The sequence below is a fragment of the Labrus mixtus genome, chromosome 17, assembly GCF_963584025.1.
Source record: "Labrus mixtus chromosome 17, fLabMix1.1, whole genome shotgun sequence".
NCBI classification, from domain to species: Eukaryota; Metazoa; Chordata; class Actinopteri; order Labriformes; family Labridae; genus Labrus; species Labrus mixtus.
This window is the reverse complement of record NC_083628.1, coordinates 13,979,926-13,995,378: the sequence shown is the minus strand read 5'-3', so window position 1 is coordinate 13,995,378 and position 15,453 is coordinate 13,979,926. Positions and strand designations below refer to the sequence as shown.

Sequence of the window (15,453 nt, the reverse complement as noted above, 5' to 3'; positions counted from 1 at the left end):
GATAAAAAAATAGGGGGAATGCTAAACAAACAGAAGTGGAAATCCTGAGCCGCTATAGGCATAGTAATAAATTATATTTCGGATGCTAAAAGTACGCTTTTGTCTCCTCCTTAATTTCAGCCTTTCATCTAACCACAACCATGTCTGTTTGGGTAAGAACTCATAACTTTCTGTGAGTGATATTATGAAACTTTAAGCCGAAGATAAGACAATATACAGGTGATAATTGAAACCTATGTGTGCTTACTATTATCAGGATGACTTGGACCTCCTCTTAGACTCCCCCTCCTCTCTGACTGTCACTGTAAGTTGGGCAAACATTTCCCTTTTAGGGGGGCATGATTATGAAGATGATGGGAGATGATTTTTGGAGATGTCTCATTTTCTATTTCTACTCTTCAGATACTGGTTGATAAGTTTTATGTTTAAGCCTTACGTGTGTTTCTGTGTCAATCAGTCCAATGTCAGAGGGACTGTGAAGGACAAGGCTAACTTCAAAGTGGAAGAAGATGTGTCTGCACTACGGAAAGCCATCGAGGGTATCGGTGAGTTACAATATCAGTAGGCCTACATATTTTAAATACTATATCAGACACACATGAACAAGTGTTAAGCATTTAGTTTGTTGTCTTGTGTTTATAGGTACGACAGAAAAGACACTGATTGAGGTGCTGACCCAAAGAAGTAATGCTCAACGTCAGATCATTGCCAAGGCTTATCACAAAGCCGCAGGACGGGTATAATAAAAATAACTTCCTCTAAATATTATTTCACAGCTCTGTGATAAACATGATGATGATGGTGGAGTAAAGTCCATGTTTATTCAAACCTCCTCCATCAGACATTAGTAGCTGACCTAGAGGGCGACACTCACGGACACTTTGAGGACCTGCTGGTTGCCTTGGTAACGCCTCCTGATGTTTATGATTGTCATGAAGTCATCGCAGCCATCAAGGTGAGACTGTGCAAATCCACCTCCCTTGCCTCATAGGCAAATAAATCCACTCGACTGATACATCATGACGAAAAAATGTGTCAATTAATGAGGCTAAAATGTAAATGATTATCTTTATTTTTTTGTTGTCTTTATAACTTTTAGGGTGCAGGAACCACAGAGAGTACGCTGACTGAAATCTTTGCCTCAAGATCCAACAGACAAATCAAGGCTATTTCTGAAGCATACCTTGCAGGTTAGTCTTCAACACAACACGTGTCATTTTAGATTGTAAATCTGTTTGTCTATAATGTTGTGAAATTCTGTATTTTTCTTTTTTTCCCAGAAACTGGAAAATCATTGATTCATGATTTGAAGTCAGAGGTGTCTGGAGAATATGGCACAGCACTGCTCATCTTGGCCGAGGTATTTAACCTTCATTTCAAACAGTGGCAGGCTGCTCCTGCACATATTTAAGTAATGGAAGTCAGACTTGAGTCTTAAATTCTCCCTGCAAAGATAGCTTTCAACATTCCTGTCATATTTAATAAAAATGTGGATAAAACCTTACTATACTGTAGAAACTATTTTATATTGACAAATACAACTTGTGCTAAAAACAGACCAGTGAAAAACGAATAAATTAATATAACAGCAAAACTTTATTAAGAGGTCTGAATCATAGAAAAGCTTTGGAAATGTATTTTGTCAATTGACTATCCCTGTTACTTTATATATTTGATTGAGAGGATTGTATTAAATGTAATTCTAAAATTGTGACAAATGAGCAAACTCTTATTTCATGGCATTATCGTATCAAAAACTATTCTTCTGTTTGTCTCCACAGGGAAAGAGAGACGAGAGCACCAGTGTGGATGCAGCCAAAGCTAAAGCAGATGCTAAGGTATAGTCACTAGAGTAATCAGCCCTTGTTTCTATAACGCGTTCAGAAAGTGTAAACATGTATTAAAGGGACTTAATTCATGTGGCTACAGAACACAACTTTTCTACAGCAGTTTGGCTACTATGTCAAACAGATCTGTGAATGGTTATAGTAAACCTCTTCAGTAGCTATGTTGACATTCTTTGCCTGACCTCAATGAGGCTTAAAGTCACCTCCCTCATCAGCTAACACAGCTCTACACAGATTCAAGCCTGAACATGCTTTTCCTATGCTAAACATGTACACATTATCCCTTGGATTGCAGGCATAGCCCACAACTAGTCCTTTAAAATAGTGTATTTATGTTTAAAAGTTTCTTTTGTGTTTCCCTCCAAGGCGATGTATGAAGCAGGGGAGAAGAAATGGGGAACCGATGAGGCCAAGTTTATAGACATCTTGTGCCACAGAAGCATTCCTCAGCTTCGACAAAGTAGGTACATCCCTCACATATGTCTTTTAAAGACAAAAATAGAAATGAATAAACACAGAATGGAGAGCCTTCAGCCATGTTAAAAGATATGTGAGGTTGTGAAAAGGCATAATACCGCTTTGAGCTAAATGCTAATGTCTGGGTGTTCATGCAAAACAGGTATAGTGTTGTTCACCCTCTAGTTGGGCTTACACACATGCACACATACGTTAGCTTGTAAGTTTTAAACACAAAGAAAGCTAATGGGATGCCATTAGTTAAGCAGGTATTTTGTCATAAATGATTGAAGCAAAAGTCCAAATGTTGTAACTTGATGATGTTGCTGGATAAAAGGAAAAGTGATGAGCAACGATCTCAGAAAATAAATCTTTGTAATACCATTTTAACTGAAACAAAAAAGTATTTCAACCTCTATAATGTGTTCTGCAGCTCTGGTTGAGTACAAGAACCTTAGTAAGAAGACTCTGCAGGAGAGCATTGAGAGTGAGATGTCTGGAAACCTGGAGAAAATACTAGTGGCTGTTGGTAAGAAAAACATGTTAGATTGTTGGTATATTTCTGATCCTTATGTCATCATTCTATTTTAAACGTGCTGCATCTTCAGTTTCATGGGAGCTAATCACTGCACATTTGACACATTTAACACACTTAAATAACTGAATTTGACTTTTTTTCCCATCCTAGTGAAGTGTGCAAAGAGCGTCCCTGTGTACCTTGCTGAGAGGCTTTTCAAGAGTATGAAGGTAAATCTGTTTGATATGTCGTCGTATGGCTGCAGTTTTATCTGTGGCTCCAAAAACTAAATCCACATATTGTCTTATTGCAGCCGGTCCTTTTTAACCACAACAACAGTTGTATTTGTCAGCAGAGTGGAAAGGAATGTTAAGCCTGTTATGAATTGCTGCTGCTTTGTGATAAATGTGCAACTCTGGTTTGAATGTGTCAACGTGCGTTAATATAGGCAACCAAAACATGTACAGACAAAGGTAGATGTTTTTGCTGGGTAATGTATTTGATAAAAAATGTTAAAGGTCCAATATGTAAGATACCTACTGAATTAAATTATAAAATGACCTTACTATATCAGCAGACATTAAGGGAACATGCTATGTTGAAGCGCTGGCTTCTGTGACAACAATGCAGCAGTCAGTATGTCCCCCTTTCTATTCCGGTCTAGAATGGTTTGTTTTTGTTTTGACTAGAGCAGTAGGCAGTTTTACTATATTGGAGATGCTTTTGAAAAATGGAGAGAGGTTAGAATGCAGAAAGGTTTCAAGACCACTGCAGAGCTGGCTAAACACTGAAGCTTCAGAGTCCACGACTTGGCAACCTGCTTGAAAATGGACACTAGGGAGGGGGGTGGGGGGTTTAATTTGGACGGCTGTACCCATTTTAAACACTAGGTGTCATATTGCTCCTTTAAGAAAAGATAATTGTTTTATCTAGGGTGGGTTTTGCTCAGTTGAAATATCTCTTACTTGATTTTTTCCAGGGTGCAGGGACTACAGAGTCAACTCTGACCAGAATACTTGTCAGTCGCTCAGAGATGGATCTGCTGGACATTAGAGCCGAGTACAAGAAGCTGTTTGGATGTTCCCTCTACAGCCAGTTAGAGGTAAGTCATTATGCACAAAGAGCTCAAATTGATAGTGCTCATTTTATGCCTCCACTTCAAAATGAGTATGTTGTGTTTTTGTTTGGAGACAATTGACAATACTTTTTTTCACAATGTACATATATTATTCCTACTTCTCTTCATGTTGGTGCAGTCTGAAGTTTCTGGCAGTTATGGTGACGCCCTCAAGCATCTCTGTGGCCAAGATGACTAACTCCCCCAAACCGCTGTGATGAGAAACACGTGTTGTGAATTGAAGCTTTTCCCCAAAGCAGGTGGGGGAGAACTGCATCCAAAGATGAGGATGACCAGTCGCTGACCTTCACAATAGCGTGATATATTTGCTAGAGCATGGCTGGAACTAAACATTGAGAAATGCTTGTTAAAGTGGAATTCCAGCAATGTTCAACCCAACATTTATATCATTAAACTGTAGTGCTGTGCCTTAAGAAGAGGGTTATTCATGGATATGAAGAGGGGGAATGCCTTATTCCATGTGACTGATAGCTTGTAGTTAACTAAACATCTACTTTTCATGATATTGTATAATGTAATAGATCATACACACAAATAAATGACTGTCCTTATTTTCAAATATAAGCAAAGTGATACTGTTTTCTGTGTCTTAATGAGTGATAAAAGAGATACTTTGAGACACTGTTTGAATTATTAAAAAACCAGTTTATTTCAGGGTTTTGTTGATGTTGCTGTAACCGACTCCTACACAGGTCATCAGGACCTTGTCACCACCTTTACTCTCGTCTTCTAAAGGCGTCTGAACCTCGATCTTGAACATGATCTGGAAGAAATCTTTAATGTGTCTGAGGAACTCGATCCTGGTGAGAGAATGAGAGAGAGAGAGACCGGGGAGAAAAGGGAAATTAGACAGAAAAAAGGGGTGTTTGATTTTCAGTTTGATTATAACACAAGAAGAGGCAATCAATGCACGTTGAATAAAACATTCAAACCATTTATAAAAATAAAAAAAATAAACTGAGATTTACAAGACAATGTCTCGAGTCTACTCCATGTTGCCAGCGTGTTGTGTGTCAACAGCATGGCACGAGCAAACGGAGGAGTGTTTTGTGATGGCACTGCCAATCTTCAGTTATCATAGTACTGTACTTGAGAGGGACACAGCACCGGTACCATGATAACTGAAAATGGACAGTTCATAGCTCCCTCCTCATCCGACACTGAAATCAACTCTATGTTCAATCCTATTCCTATTTCTCTGTTATTCTCCAACATGACATTTTCAAAAGAAAACTAAAAGAGTTTAAATACATACACCAAGCATGTTTGAATGTTTAAGACATGTACATAACAAGTCAGTCCCCTGATAAAACATGTTTAATAATACCAGATAAAGATTTAAAGGGATACAGGGTAATCCAAAGTCGATTCAAAATCTTTGTTTTGGTCATTATTTGTTAATTTGGACTTTCCTCATTTCTTTCTCACCTTTGTGTAATATGAAGTCTTTCATTAACAATTCATCAACTGTGAACTGCCGGTGTGTTTTTTTTTTTTTTTTTTTGTGGAATTTGAAAATTAAGTGGAAGTGCAACTACTGTAAGTAAAAAACAAAAAAAACTTCAGGTATTAGGATGCGTGTATTTCCTATTTTCTCCTGCCCTGAAGGTGGAAATAAAAGCTTTAAAAAACTGTCTCCTGCCAACATTGGATGGATGGAAGAATAACAAAATGTAAGGTCCTTCGAGTTCTGCCTTGGGACAAAGTGCATCTGTTAAATAATTTATGAATAAACCAAGAGTCTGTTTGTAAAGTTCACAGGGGCAGTCAGCTCTGTGTGCGTCTTTTACTGAGTGTGACTGGCTAGCTTACGTGTACGGGGAGAGCGGTCCAAGCAAAACTTTTGACACGTCCTGTTGGCCAAGGGTCATCAAGAGCAGCGCCAGACTTTGATTGGACGAATCCACACAGCCACCCTTTTACAGGGAAAGAGAAAGTTGAGGCGTATGAGCAACAAAAACAACACACAAATACGTCCTGGAGAAGGAGAAAAAGAACTTGGCAACCCCCTGACTGTTTGATTATCTCAGGTCAAACACTGATAGCAAATTACACACACAAAAAACAAAGTTAGAATGTAAGAGAGGTTCCTGTAGGTCAGAGGGTTTTCCACTATCAAGGCAAACATAAGGCTGATAATGTTTTAAACCCAAACTGAAATATAGAGAGTGGAAAAAGATCAGTTTGAAAACAAACACACATTGAAAGGTAAAGGTACAAAATGTTTTCAACGTTTTTTTTTTTTGGTATTATTTCTTGACTTTTTTTAGCAGCTACTCGTGCTGGCACATTTGATAACCATCAAAAATACAGGATGCATGTTTTTTTTCCTGCAGTATTTGCATTTCTTATCACCCACACAACACTTTCTACAAACTCACACATCACATTAGTTGATTCAAGTCTTCTTCGCGTTTCTCTCTTCTCCCCAAAATTATTCTTTATTTTCTGCCCCTCTGACCTACAGCCCTTCATCTATTATTCCCCCTTCTTCTTCACCATGTACGATATTTAGAGGACAGAGGATCCACTCTGCATCAGTGATTACTGGACAACAGCTCATCCAGGCCACGAGGAGGTCTAAGCAAGACTGGACACTCCCAAGAGGATCTTATTAACCAAATGAATACACTTCATTAAAAAAATGGCTGTCCATTCTGTGTTTGCTTTTAAGAGATCAAGAGGAACATCGACTGTCTTGAAATAAACTTAAGACACACTTTACACAAATAAAGTGCAGCTACAAAATGACACTTAAAGCTTGTCAGCAGGAATATGATTTCATTACATCATCATATAAAAGCAAATCTAAAGAAAGAGTACAGAAACAGTCTTAACTGTTGATGAGGCAGAGATTATGCATAATGAATACTGAGTTATATTAAACTAAATGCTCTGAAAATAAATCCAAACATTAGTGTGATTTTTAACCTAATATATAAAAAACAATCACACACTGATGCCACTACGTTACTCCTTAACCAGTCATTAAAGTAGGAGTATGATGAACTGATGAGCTTTACAAATTAATGTGCACACTGTCTTTGAAAACTGGTTTGACACTCAAGATTTAGTTTTTCCTGTCTGAACAAATTATTGAATTTATTTTTCATATTAAACTCCACATTTACTTTAAACAGAGCTCATTGAGAGAATGTATACATTTAAAGGTTACATTTACTTTAAACACATTTAAAATATGGATTAAATACAGATAAAGTCAAGTATTAGGAAAGAGAATCCCTGAGCACCTTCTTACCTTTGTAAGCGGCTGTTCAGGGACTGAAGATGTTCACACAACTATTTTTTTTCCCCTCAACAGTTTCTGGTTTGCCACTTTTAAAAAAACAAAATGCTTTCAAACGAGCAGCGTTTCTGCAGTCCAATTAATATAAACACAATGACCACATGTCCGGCAGCTAGTTCCAGGCCCTTCCTACCAGAAAACACATGAGACACTTCAGATGTCCCGAGAGGCCAGCTTCCCCCCAAACAACCACAAGGCCGCATGGAAAAGTCCCTTAAATCCTTCACGGACAGCAACCGCCTTCACCAACAACAGGGGCGTAGAGGACGCACTCAAAGTAAATAAAATAAAAATAAAACATGTACTGGTACTCAAAAAAATCACGACTTACTCGGCCTTAAACTTTAAAAAAAAATTATAAAATAAAGCAGGAGAAATCCATCATTTTACTTTGTCATTTTTACACTGAAGCAAATTAAAATGTCCTGCCCACACCACTTCTTCACTAAAGACTGATTTGAAACACATTTCATTCTTTCTACTACTTTGGAAAACCAATCTAGGACACTTTTAATCAAATGAAAAAGCTCAACAGAAGCATTAGCGTTTAACAACACCACATCAAGTTAAAATTCAAACCTGGGAAACAAAGATTCACCGACCTTAAAGTCTGAGTACCCACGTCTATAGTCTACTTTTTAACCTGTAGCTCTCAAGCTGAAAATAATGACAAAAATCATAGACACAGGCATGGACACACTCTGAACACAACAAAGCCCCCTCAAAGGAAAAAATATGAAAAATCGTCATTTAAATTTAAAAGTCAACAAAGTCTGAAGAGGACACCACTCACATGGGCTCTTGTTGCCTTCGAAAACAAAATGTCCATGGTGTAGCTTTGGTTTACTACAAGAAGACACTACTGATTAACCATTAAACAAACAGACGCACACATACAGAGCACTCTTGCCCTTTAATGCCAATCCAGCACACTTCTAGTCCTTTCTCCATTTGTATCAACACTTCCAGAACAACACATGAATTTCACTCTGCAGAAGTATCACTTCTCCTCTGCCGTAAAAATCCCCCTGTGCTCCTGCTACGGCGTGATATTAAAAAATCTTTTGTTATGAGTTTCCAGTTAAACTTCTAAACTTGTGAATGTAAGCCTTCCACCAGAAGCTTTATTAAAAAAAAAAAAAAGGGTTCAAAATGTTAAAATAGATTTTTAATCCACCGTCGTCTGAGGCTTCCAAAGAGAAAAACAAGAAGAACCCGGAGTCTGCCCACCGGAGTGAAGAGGACGCGTCTAACAATATCCCTGTTTCAGAGTTAATCAGCACTACCCTGACCAGCTAACTGGACTCACATGGCTGGAGGCAAACTCAAGTCACAGAATGACTGGATCTAATTGTACACACTCTGATGAAGTGGCTCTTCTGTCCTGAGATGGGGTTTGTCGCTAACTGCCAGCAAACAAGTTCACCTCTATAGTCTGAGCAAAAATCGACACGGTCATGAACAATGAAAATGCAACATTGATCCATGTTTAACATGGAAAAAAATCACAAATAAACACTTTTGAAATAAGTTTTGCCATAAACTTATCTCTACCGATGAATATCATGTGAGCAGGATGACAGTAAATGATACAATGATTGGCTGAGATATATCAAGAAATAATTGAAAAAATATTTCTGGATTTTTAGGTCTTGCCACTTTTTTATTGAAGCACGGTTTCTTATTTATAAATAATGTAATAATAAATTATACGTAACGTAAGTGGTACCGTTTACTCTTTGTAGTATTATAACAGTTTTTTGATCTTCAACTATGACTTATTCATCTTTTACCTTTTCCTTTAATTTAATTTCTTTTGCATTTATCTTTTTATTTTATCTTGTGTTCTTTTAACTGTTTATGAATCATTTTTAGAAAACCTCTGAATGCTTCAACAGAGAGCGTGAAAGGCTTGATAAAAGTCATTCAGAAACACAAACTCATAACAGCAGCAGATGAGTTGACATAAAAAGGCGTGTCACACATTTTGTGTTCGGAAGCAACGTTAGGAAAAAACACTTGAACCTAAGCAGGAGTATTGTTAACATTCAACAACCTTAATTCAAAACGGTTAATGCTACCTAGAACTGAAAGGCTGAACGGTTGGGTTGACTGTTTTTTTTACTCAGGCCTAACTGTAGCTGACAGGACAAGGCTATCACAAAAACATTAGATAACAGGTGACATTAGAAAAACTATCTTCATTTTCCATCTTGGTGCAACTGAAATCGTGTCAGATTAAACATTTGATTGACTTCAAATTGTCTTTACTCCACTTCTACATTTGGGTTTCCACTCACAATCAGTCCGTCAGTTGACTTCCAGACTGTGGTGATTATCGGGGAATGTGGGTAAACAAGGGCAGCAAATGTAATTGTTGCATGCTGAGATTCTTGTGTGTCCTGACTGCTTATGTCAGGTATTCCCAGAGAAATTGGATTTGTCCAGGGATGGGCTGATTCCTCAGCTGCTGTTTGCAGACTAATCTAGACGGATCAGTAATAACTGACATTATGTGTAGCAACTCTTAACCCTTCAACTGTTCATTTTTTATTTCATAATACTTGACTTTCACGTTGATATTCAACTGGTAAAAGTTTCACACTCACACATAATATTTTTTATGTATGAGCAATTGAAAAGCAAGCTTGCATCCTAAATGATCTGATAATAAATGAGACTTTGATTCATTATGTTAACATCTATCGGTTTAGTTTGAGATGAGTACAGGCAGGGAAATACTTTGTCTGGTTGAGTTGTGCGATTGAAACCGGACTGGCTTTGTATTTCGATTAAAAGGTGTTATAAAGATCAGTTAGCTGATTGAAGGGTCCATTATAACCTTTGATTTTTATGATAGCGAAAGACAGACATTCACCATGCAGAATAATGAAGCACCGCCTTGTGTGTGCAAAACATCACTTTCTAGATTTTGTCCTCTGCTTCTTTGTATTAAAGGTATGTAGGTATTAAAAGAGCATCTCATCACCCTGATTTTACTATAAAAAAATATTCCCATATCAAAGACCAAATCAAATCTGATGCTAGCAGACACAAGTGAAACCTCAGATCTTTGACCAAGGACCTGAATAACACAGACACCATCAGTGTGTGTGGAATGAGTTAAGTTATATGTGAGGGTCTCTGCCGTACTTACCCGGTGTATCTCTTCCAAAAGCAGTTTGGCACAGTTCCTGCCGAGGTCCTCTGGTAGTACAGTGTCTCCTTGCCCCTGTGGCATAGATGACATCTCAGCACTTAGGAAGCAGCCGTTCAGAGTTTCTGCCACCAGAGTCAGCCCAAAACCTGGAGACCTGCAGTAAACAAACATTATTTACTTTTTGTCATCCTCTTCACTGTGACATTTGAGTCAATACCTATTGTCTGATAGTATTGGGATGAAATTGATTCAGCCGTATTGAAGTTTTCTATCATACCTATGAGTTATGATAGTACAATCCTGGTTAACAACTAAAGGAGCTTAATATATTTTACCACAAGAAGGTTGTAGGACCCAAATGTTTATAAAAAGCAAGTACACGTGTTACAGTGTGCATGATTTTTTTGACCAATAGGTGAAGGCCCTGTATAAGAACTAATGTTGAGATACTCACTTTCCAGAGTTGGGTCCTTTCATGTGGTCCGTGTGGATGTAAATGTCTGGAATGAATTTGTTTAGCACGCTCCTGGCTGAGTCCACTATCCTGTTGGCCATCTGAGGGGACACTCGCACAGAGTATCTGAGTTGACACTGTTAAGGACCTTAGAAGACTGGAAATAGTGCATTGCTTTTGGTCTCACTGGATGTTGCTCAAAGGCAGATAAGCAAAAGTCAACAGTGAAAAAGGGAGTTTAACATTGAGCTAGAAGAAGACGTTCAAGAACATGCAAGCCTCCCAAGCTTGACATCATCCGTCATTAATAGTCATCTCAATTTAACAAGGACAACGTGGTGTACCAGATTAAAGCAAACAAATTGAGTTTCATTCAATCAGAACATGATAGACACTTAAGTTTTTTACAAATGATTAGAAAATTAATCGATTAGTAAGCTATAATAATTAAAAATTAATTATTTTTACCATCAATGTGTTGTAATCATTTCATGAAAAAGGAAAAACAATCTCTCTGTAGAGCTTCTAAAATGTGCAGATTCTTCACGCTGTATACTCGTAGTCTTTTGTTTTTTGACTGTGGATTCGACCAAAGAAGACTTTTGAAATTGTCGTGTTGGCCAATTATGACAATTACATTTTTTTCATCATTTTCTAATATTTTACTAACTGAAGAATTCATAGGAAAATAAAGAGAAGATTAAACAAATGAGAATAACTGTTAGTTGCAGCCCTACTAACACAATAATGTTTCCTAATAACTGGACAGTCAAAGGGTTGCAGTGAAGCCTTCTACTACTTAGTGTTTGTTTACAGATGAAAAAAGCCCATGAGCCTGAGAAAGATACGCCACTCCTCTGATCCTCTTGATCTTTCCGGGGTCAGTCAGCTGAACCGGCCTGATGATCCTGCGCACAGGACATGTGAATACCACCTCCCCTCCTCCACCAGGTGCCATACCCCTCTTCACCACCTGAGGGAGAAGCGACAGGGAGACAGTGAGACACAGACGGATAGACTGACCTGTTTTCAGGTTATATTTAGGTTCAAATTTATAACATTACTCTGTGTTTTTTTTTAAAGGCCACAGTTCTGTCATCACCTTGAGATCAAAGCCCTCTCCATCAATGCCAAACTTCTTCATCACAGGGAGGGCGGTGGTCTTCAGCATGTCAACCTGCAGAAGACAGATTGTTTACATGCTTAGAAACACATTTTGCTGACTTTATGGAAAAGAAACTATAATGCAAAATGCAAAAGAACAACAGGACAAAAGTCAACTAAACCGGATCATTTCTCATCATGGCAGCAAACACAGCTACTGCTCACCGTTTTCATGACAACACCCCTTCCACATTACACAGTTTAAAATAAGAGAACTCATATGGAAAAGCAAAAACATTACACATAGTAAAATACATTTGTTTTCTTCACAGAAGCATGCACACCAGAAGGTAAGCAGAAGCATATATGCATGAATGTCCTTACTGTTGGGTCAGCAGGGTCGTTGGTGACCCCCTTCAGCGTGGCCTTCAGGGAAGTCTTCATGAATGGAGCCAGCATGAGCAAGGCTTCCAGGTAGTAGCCAATTGAGCGCTGCGTGTTACAGTCATGTTCTACCGCACCACCAAACAACAAGCCGGGCTGATAGAATAACACCGTACCTTGTAAAGAAAGAACACAGAGAGAGAGTTTTTCAGACTTGCTTTAGTTGAGCCGCTGAAGTCAAATGCAAGAGGTCCTTCTGAAGAATTAAAATGAGTATTTGCTCACAAAAAGAGGTTATTCAAGCAGCACTGAGGGATTTTCATTGTGTGTTGGTTTGGGCAGCTGCAGTGCACGTTATATGGGTAGTGTGTGCATTTATAAAGGAAGTGAGGCAAAGAAACCCTAACTTCTTTTTAATACAACTTTTCTTTGTTAAGCACAGCTGAAGATTCACATCAATGAAGTAACAGTTGTTTTATAGCTACATCTGTCACGACCTTGTCTAACAATGAATTTCATAAATAAAGCTAACTTATTGGGTTAACCATCCAGGGGGGGAAGAGGGACGATTCAGGATTAGTTTATAATCAAGATGAACTTGTGTTTTCGTGCTCCAGCACCCTCCTCATACCCTTTTCTTATTTAGTGAATTCTTTGTTTTTTGCTGAGCTTGCCATACACATGCATGTGTAGGTTTCTCTATTAAAAGATATTCCCCTGTTTTCTTTTAAAGTGATGCTAAACTTTGTGGAAGGAAATGAAGACATTGACCCATCAGATTGTGTTTTATCTAGAATTTTATCAATCCTCCTCCTCACGGTATGGTTTGTTTTGTAGGCCACAAGGAGGCGTCAATTTTGAGTCAAGACCTTTTTATTTCCATCTAGACTGATTAGGTTTTTTTTTTTTATTCATTTAAAGTGGTTACTGTTAAATGCCTGAACATCAACGTGAACGCTTCCAATGAAATTCAATATTTCACACCCAACACATTGAAATGTCAACATTCTGCACTCCTGTCTGACAGTAAACAGCAATTACATAATCCTCAGAGTCTGTGACCAAGGTAATATTTATGCGCTTTAACTCTGAAGGTCACTTTATCCACGTTTGTTTTATACAAAACCTCACAGCTACTTTTAATGCTTGTATACCAGTATGAGTGTCTCTGTCATTTAATGTAGTTTATGTTGTTGTTTGTTTTTTTGTCCATTGTTAACATGACTTACACATTTTATATTTGAATGTTTTTTTTCTCTTTGTGGTGATGCTTTTGATGTCGTGTGTGAAACACTGAATCGCCTTGTTGCTGAAAATGCCATATAAATAAACTTATCTCGCCTTTTGCTTGTAATTGTGGTTACATGTTCATTTCTATTTGTGTGTATCACCAACCTGCCCAAAGGGACACCCATGGATACAATCTGGCATTTTAACACGTTTATCATCATTGATGTGCAGTATCCCCATTTAAAAAAAAAATATATATATTATTGCACCCCCATCAAACTTCAAGACTCACCTGTTTGGTTGATTTCTATTCTGGAGCCATTGGTCACTTTGTCTAGCAGTCTGATGAAGCTGGCCTCAAAATCTTGAGAGGAAACACAAGGTAACACCTTTTACAGCCAGATCTTTATTTAATCAACTCCAAGACAAACACAATTATTTTTACATGCCCACAAGGAATGTAACAGCTTTCTAGCGTTTTCTTTTTTTCCCCCCAAGTTTTTATACAATATGGAAATTTAATGAGCCAACAAGTGTTGAACGAATGTGGGAACTTTTAATACTTAAAATAAGTCACTCGTACAGTGTGCTCCAAGCTCTGAAATCAAACTATTGAGAAGTTAAATGCAAACACAACTTTATACAGATAGGCAATGTTGCTTTTATCTCCCATTTGCATTAATGTCCTGAAGTATCTCCGCCTCATAAGCCAAGTGATAAAACCTACTCCCAACTGCGTAACAGCTAGCTCGTTAGCCGTCGAGCTAACTGCGACGCCACATGTAGACCAGAGTGAAGCTGCAACTTACCGCGGAGACCCGGGTTGTCATCTTTAGACCTTATGTTTTTTATTTTAACTCGCTTTCCACTTAGTGTAGACAAAACCAGCCGCTGTCTGAAGAAATTGCAGCCGTCGTACATGAGCCCGTGGCTTGCCATGTTATTGTTGTTTCTGCCTGGCGTCAGTGGAAATCCACGTGTGTTTGTACAAGAGAACACGTCGGTGGGAGGCGAGGATACGGCAAAGCATGAGGGCCAAAAATGCGTTTTTTTAACATTACATTGCCCTGGTTGGCCACGAGATGGTGCCAGATCACCTATCATAAAAATAATAATAGGGGAATGGCCATTTAGAGTTTTTCCCAAATGTTTAAGCCCATTTTGTTATTGGCATACATAATAAACAAAATTGAGCAAGTACTCTTATAAATGTTTGAATGTAATTTTCGACAATTTATTGTCCTTGGATGACCATATTGATTATGCCATATTAAATATGAATATGTCCGCAAAAAGACAAAACAAAGATTTTATTTCCTCAGCCTCCACCAGAGCTTTTGGGGGATTCTGAGTGTCCGACTGTTAACACCACATGTCACACATGTCTGTCCACTACTTCAAAGTCTAATCTGCTCAAAGATTGTAGGCAAACAATCAGCCTCCTATAAAATCTTGTTAAGACTGGCTAACATTATTGTCACTCACCCTAACACCACTATGGACCGTGAATATCAACCATTACCATCAAATCTGAGATACAGGATCGGTCAGGGAGAATGAAGCACTCTTTTGTAACGGTGAATTCTAAATGAGATTATGGAGCCTAATCATTGATCAAGTGTTTGAAGTGATGTGGCAAATGTATCTTTTCAATTTTTATGTTGTAAATGGAACTGCTTCATTGAAGTAATACAAATTTCAGGCTTTGTCTAAAATAAAAATTCAATCAGATCAGGATAATGTAACACATATCAGTTTCAGTTTTCAGCCTCCAATGTTCTCTGACTGTGGAGCTGGATGAGAGTCTGTGTTATATCGGGGGAGGGAAGCAACTATTATTGATGAGGCTGGCAGCA

At 38.1% G+C, this 15,453-nt stretch overlaps 2 protein-coding genes across 2 annotated transcripts; one reads left to right on the top strand and one right to left on the bottom strand.

Annotated features, from left to right (window-relative positions):
• The first annotated feature begins 52 nt into the window (after positions 1-52).
• On the top strand, positions 53-4,577 carry anxa3b (annexin A3b). The gene is made up of 13 exons (XM_061062118.1): positions 53-152; positions 257-304; positions 458-545; positions 643-737; positions 842-955; positions 1,100-1,190; positions 1,281-1,360; positions 1,782-1,838; positions 2,214-2,307; positions 2,737-2,832; positions 2,992-3,050; positions 3,800-3,922; positions 4,077-4,577. The coding sequence occupies exons 1-13, from the start codon at positions 141-143 to the stop codon at positions 4,134-4,136; spliced, it is 1,017 nt and encodes a 338-aa protein (XP_060918101.1). The 5' UTR covers positions 53-140; the 3' UTR covers positions 4,137-4,577.
• A 5-nt stretch (positions 4,578-4,582) lies between these two features.
• On the bottom strand, positions 4,583-14,607 carry rcl1 (RNA terminal phosphate cyclase-like 1). The gene is made up of 9 exons (XM_061062117.1): positions 14,407-14,607; positions 13,890-13,961; positions 12,368-12,543; positions 11,982-12,056; positions 11,728-11,852; positions 10,880-11,005; positions 10,423-10,579; positions 5,771-5,874; positions 4,583-4,758 (listed from the first exon to the last, which is right to left on the bottom strand). The coding sequence occupies exons 1-9, from the start codon at positions 14,534-14,536 to the stop codon at positions 4,605-4,607; spliced, it is 1,119 nt and encodes a 372-aa protein (XP_060918100.1). The 5' UTR covers positions 14,537-14,607; the 3' UTR covers positions 4,583-4,604.
• Positions 14,608-15,453: the final 846 nt, after the last annotated feature.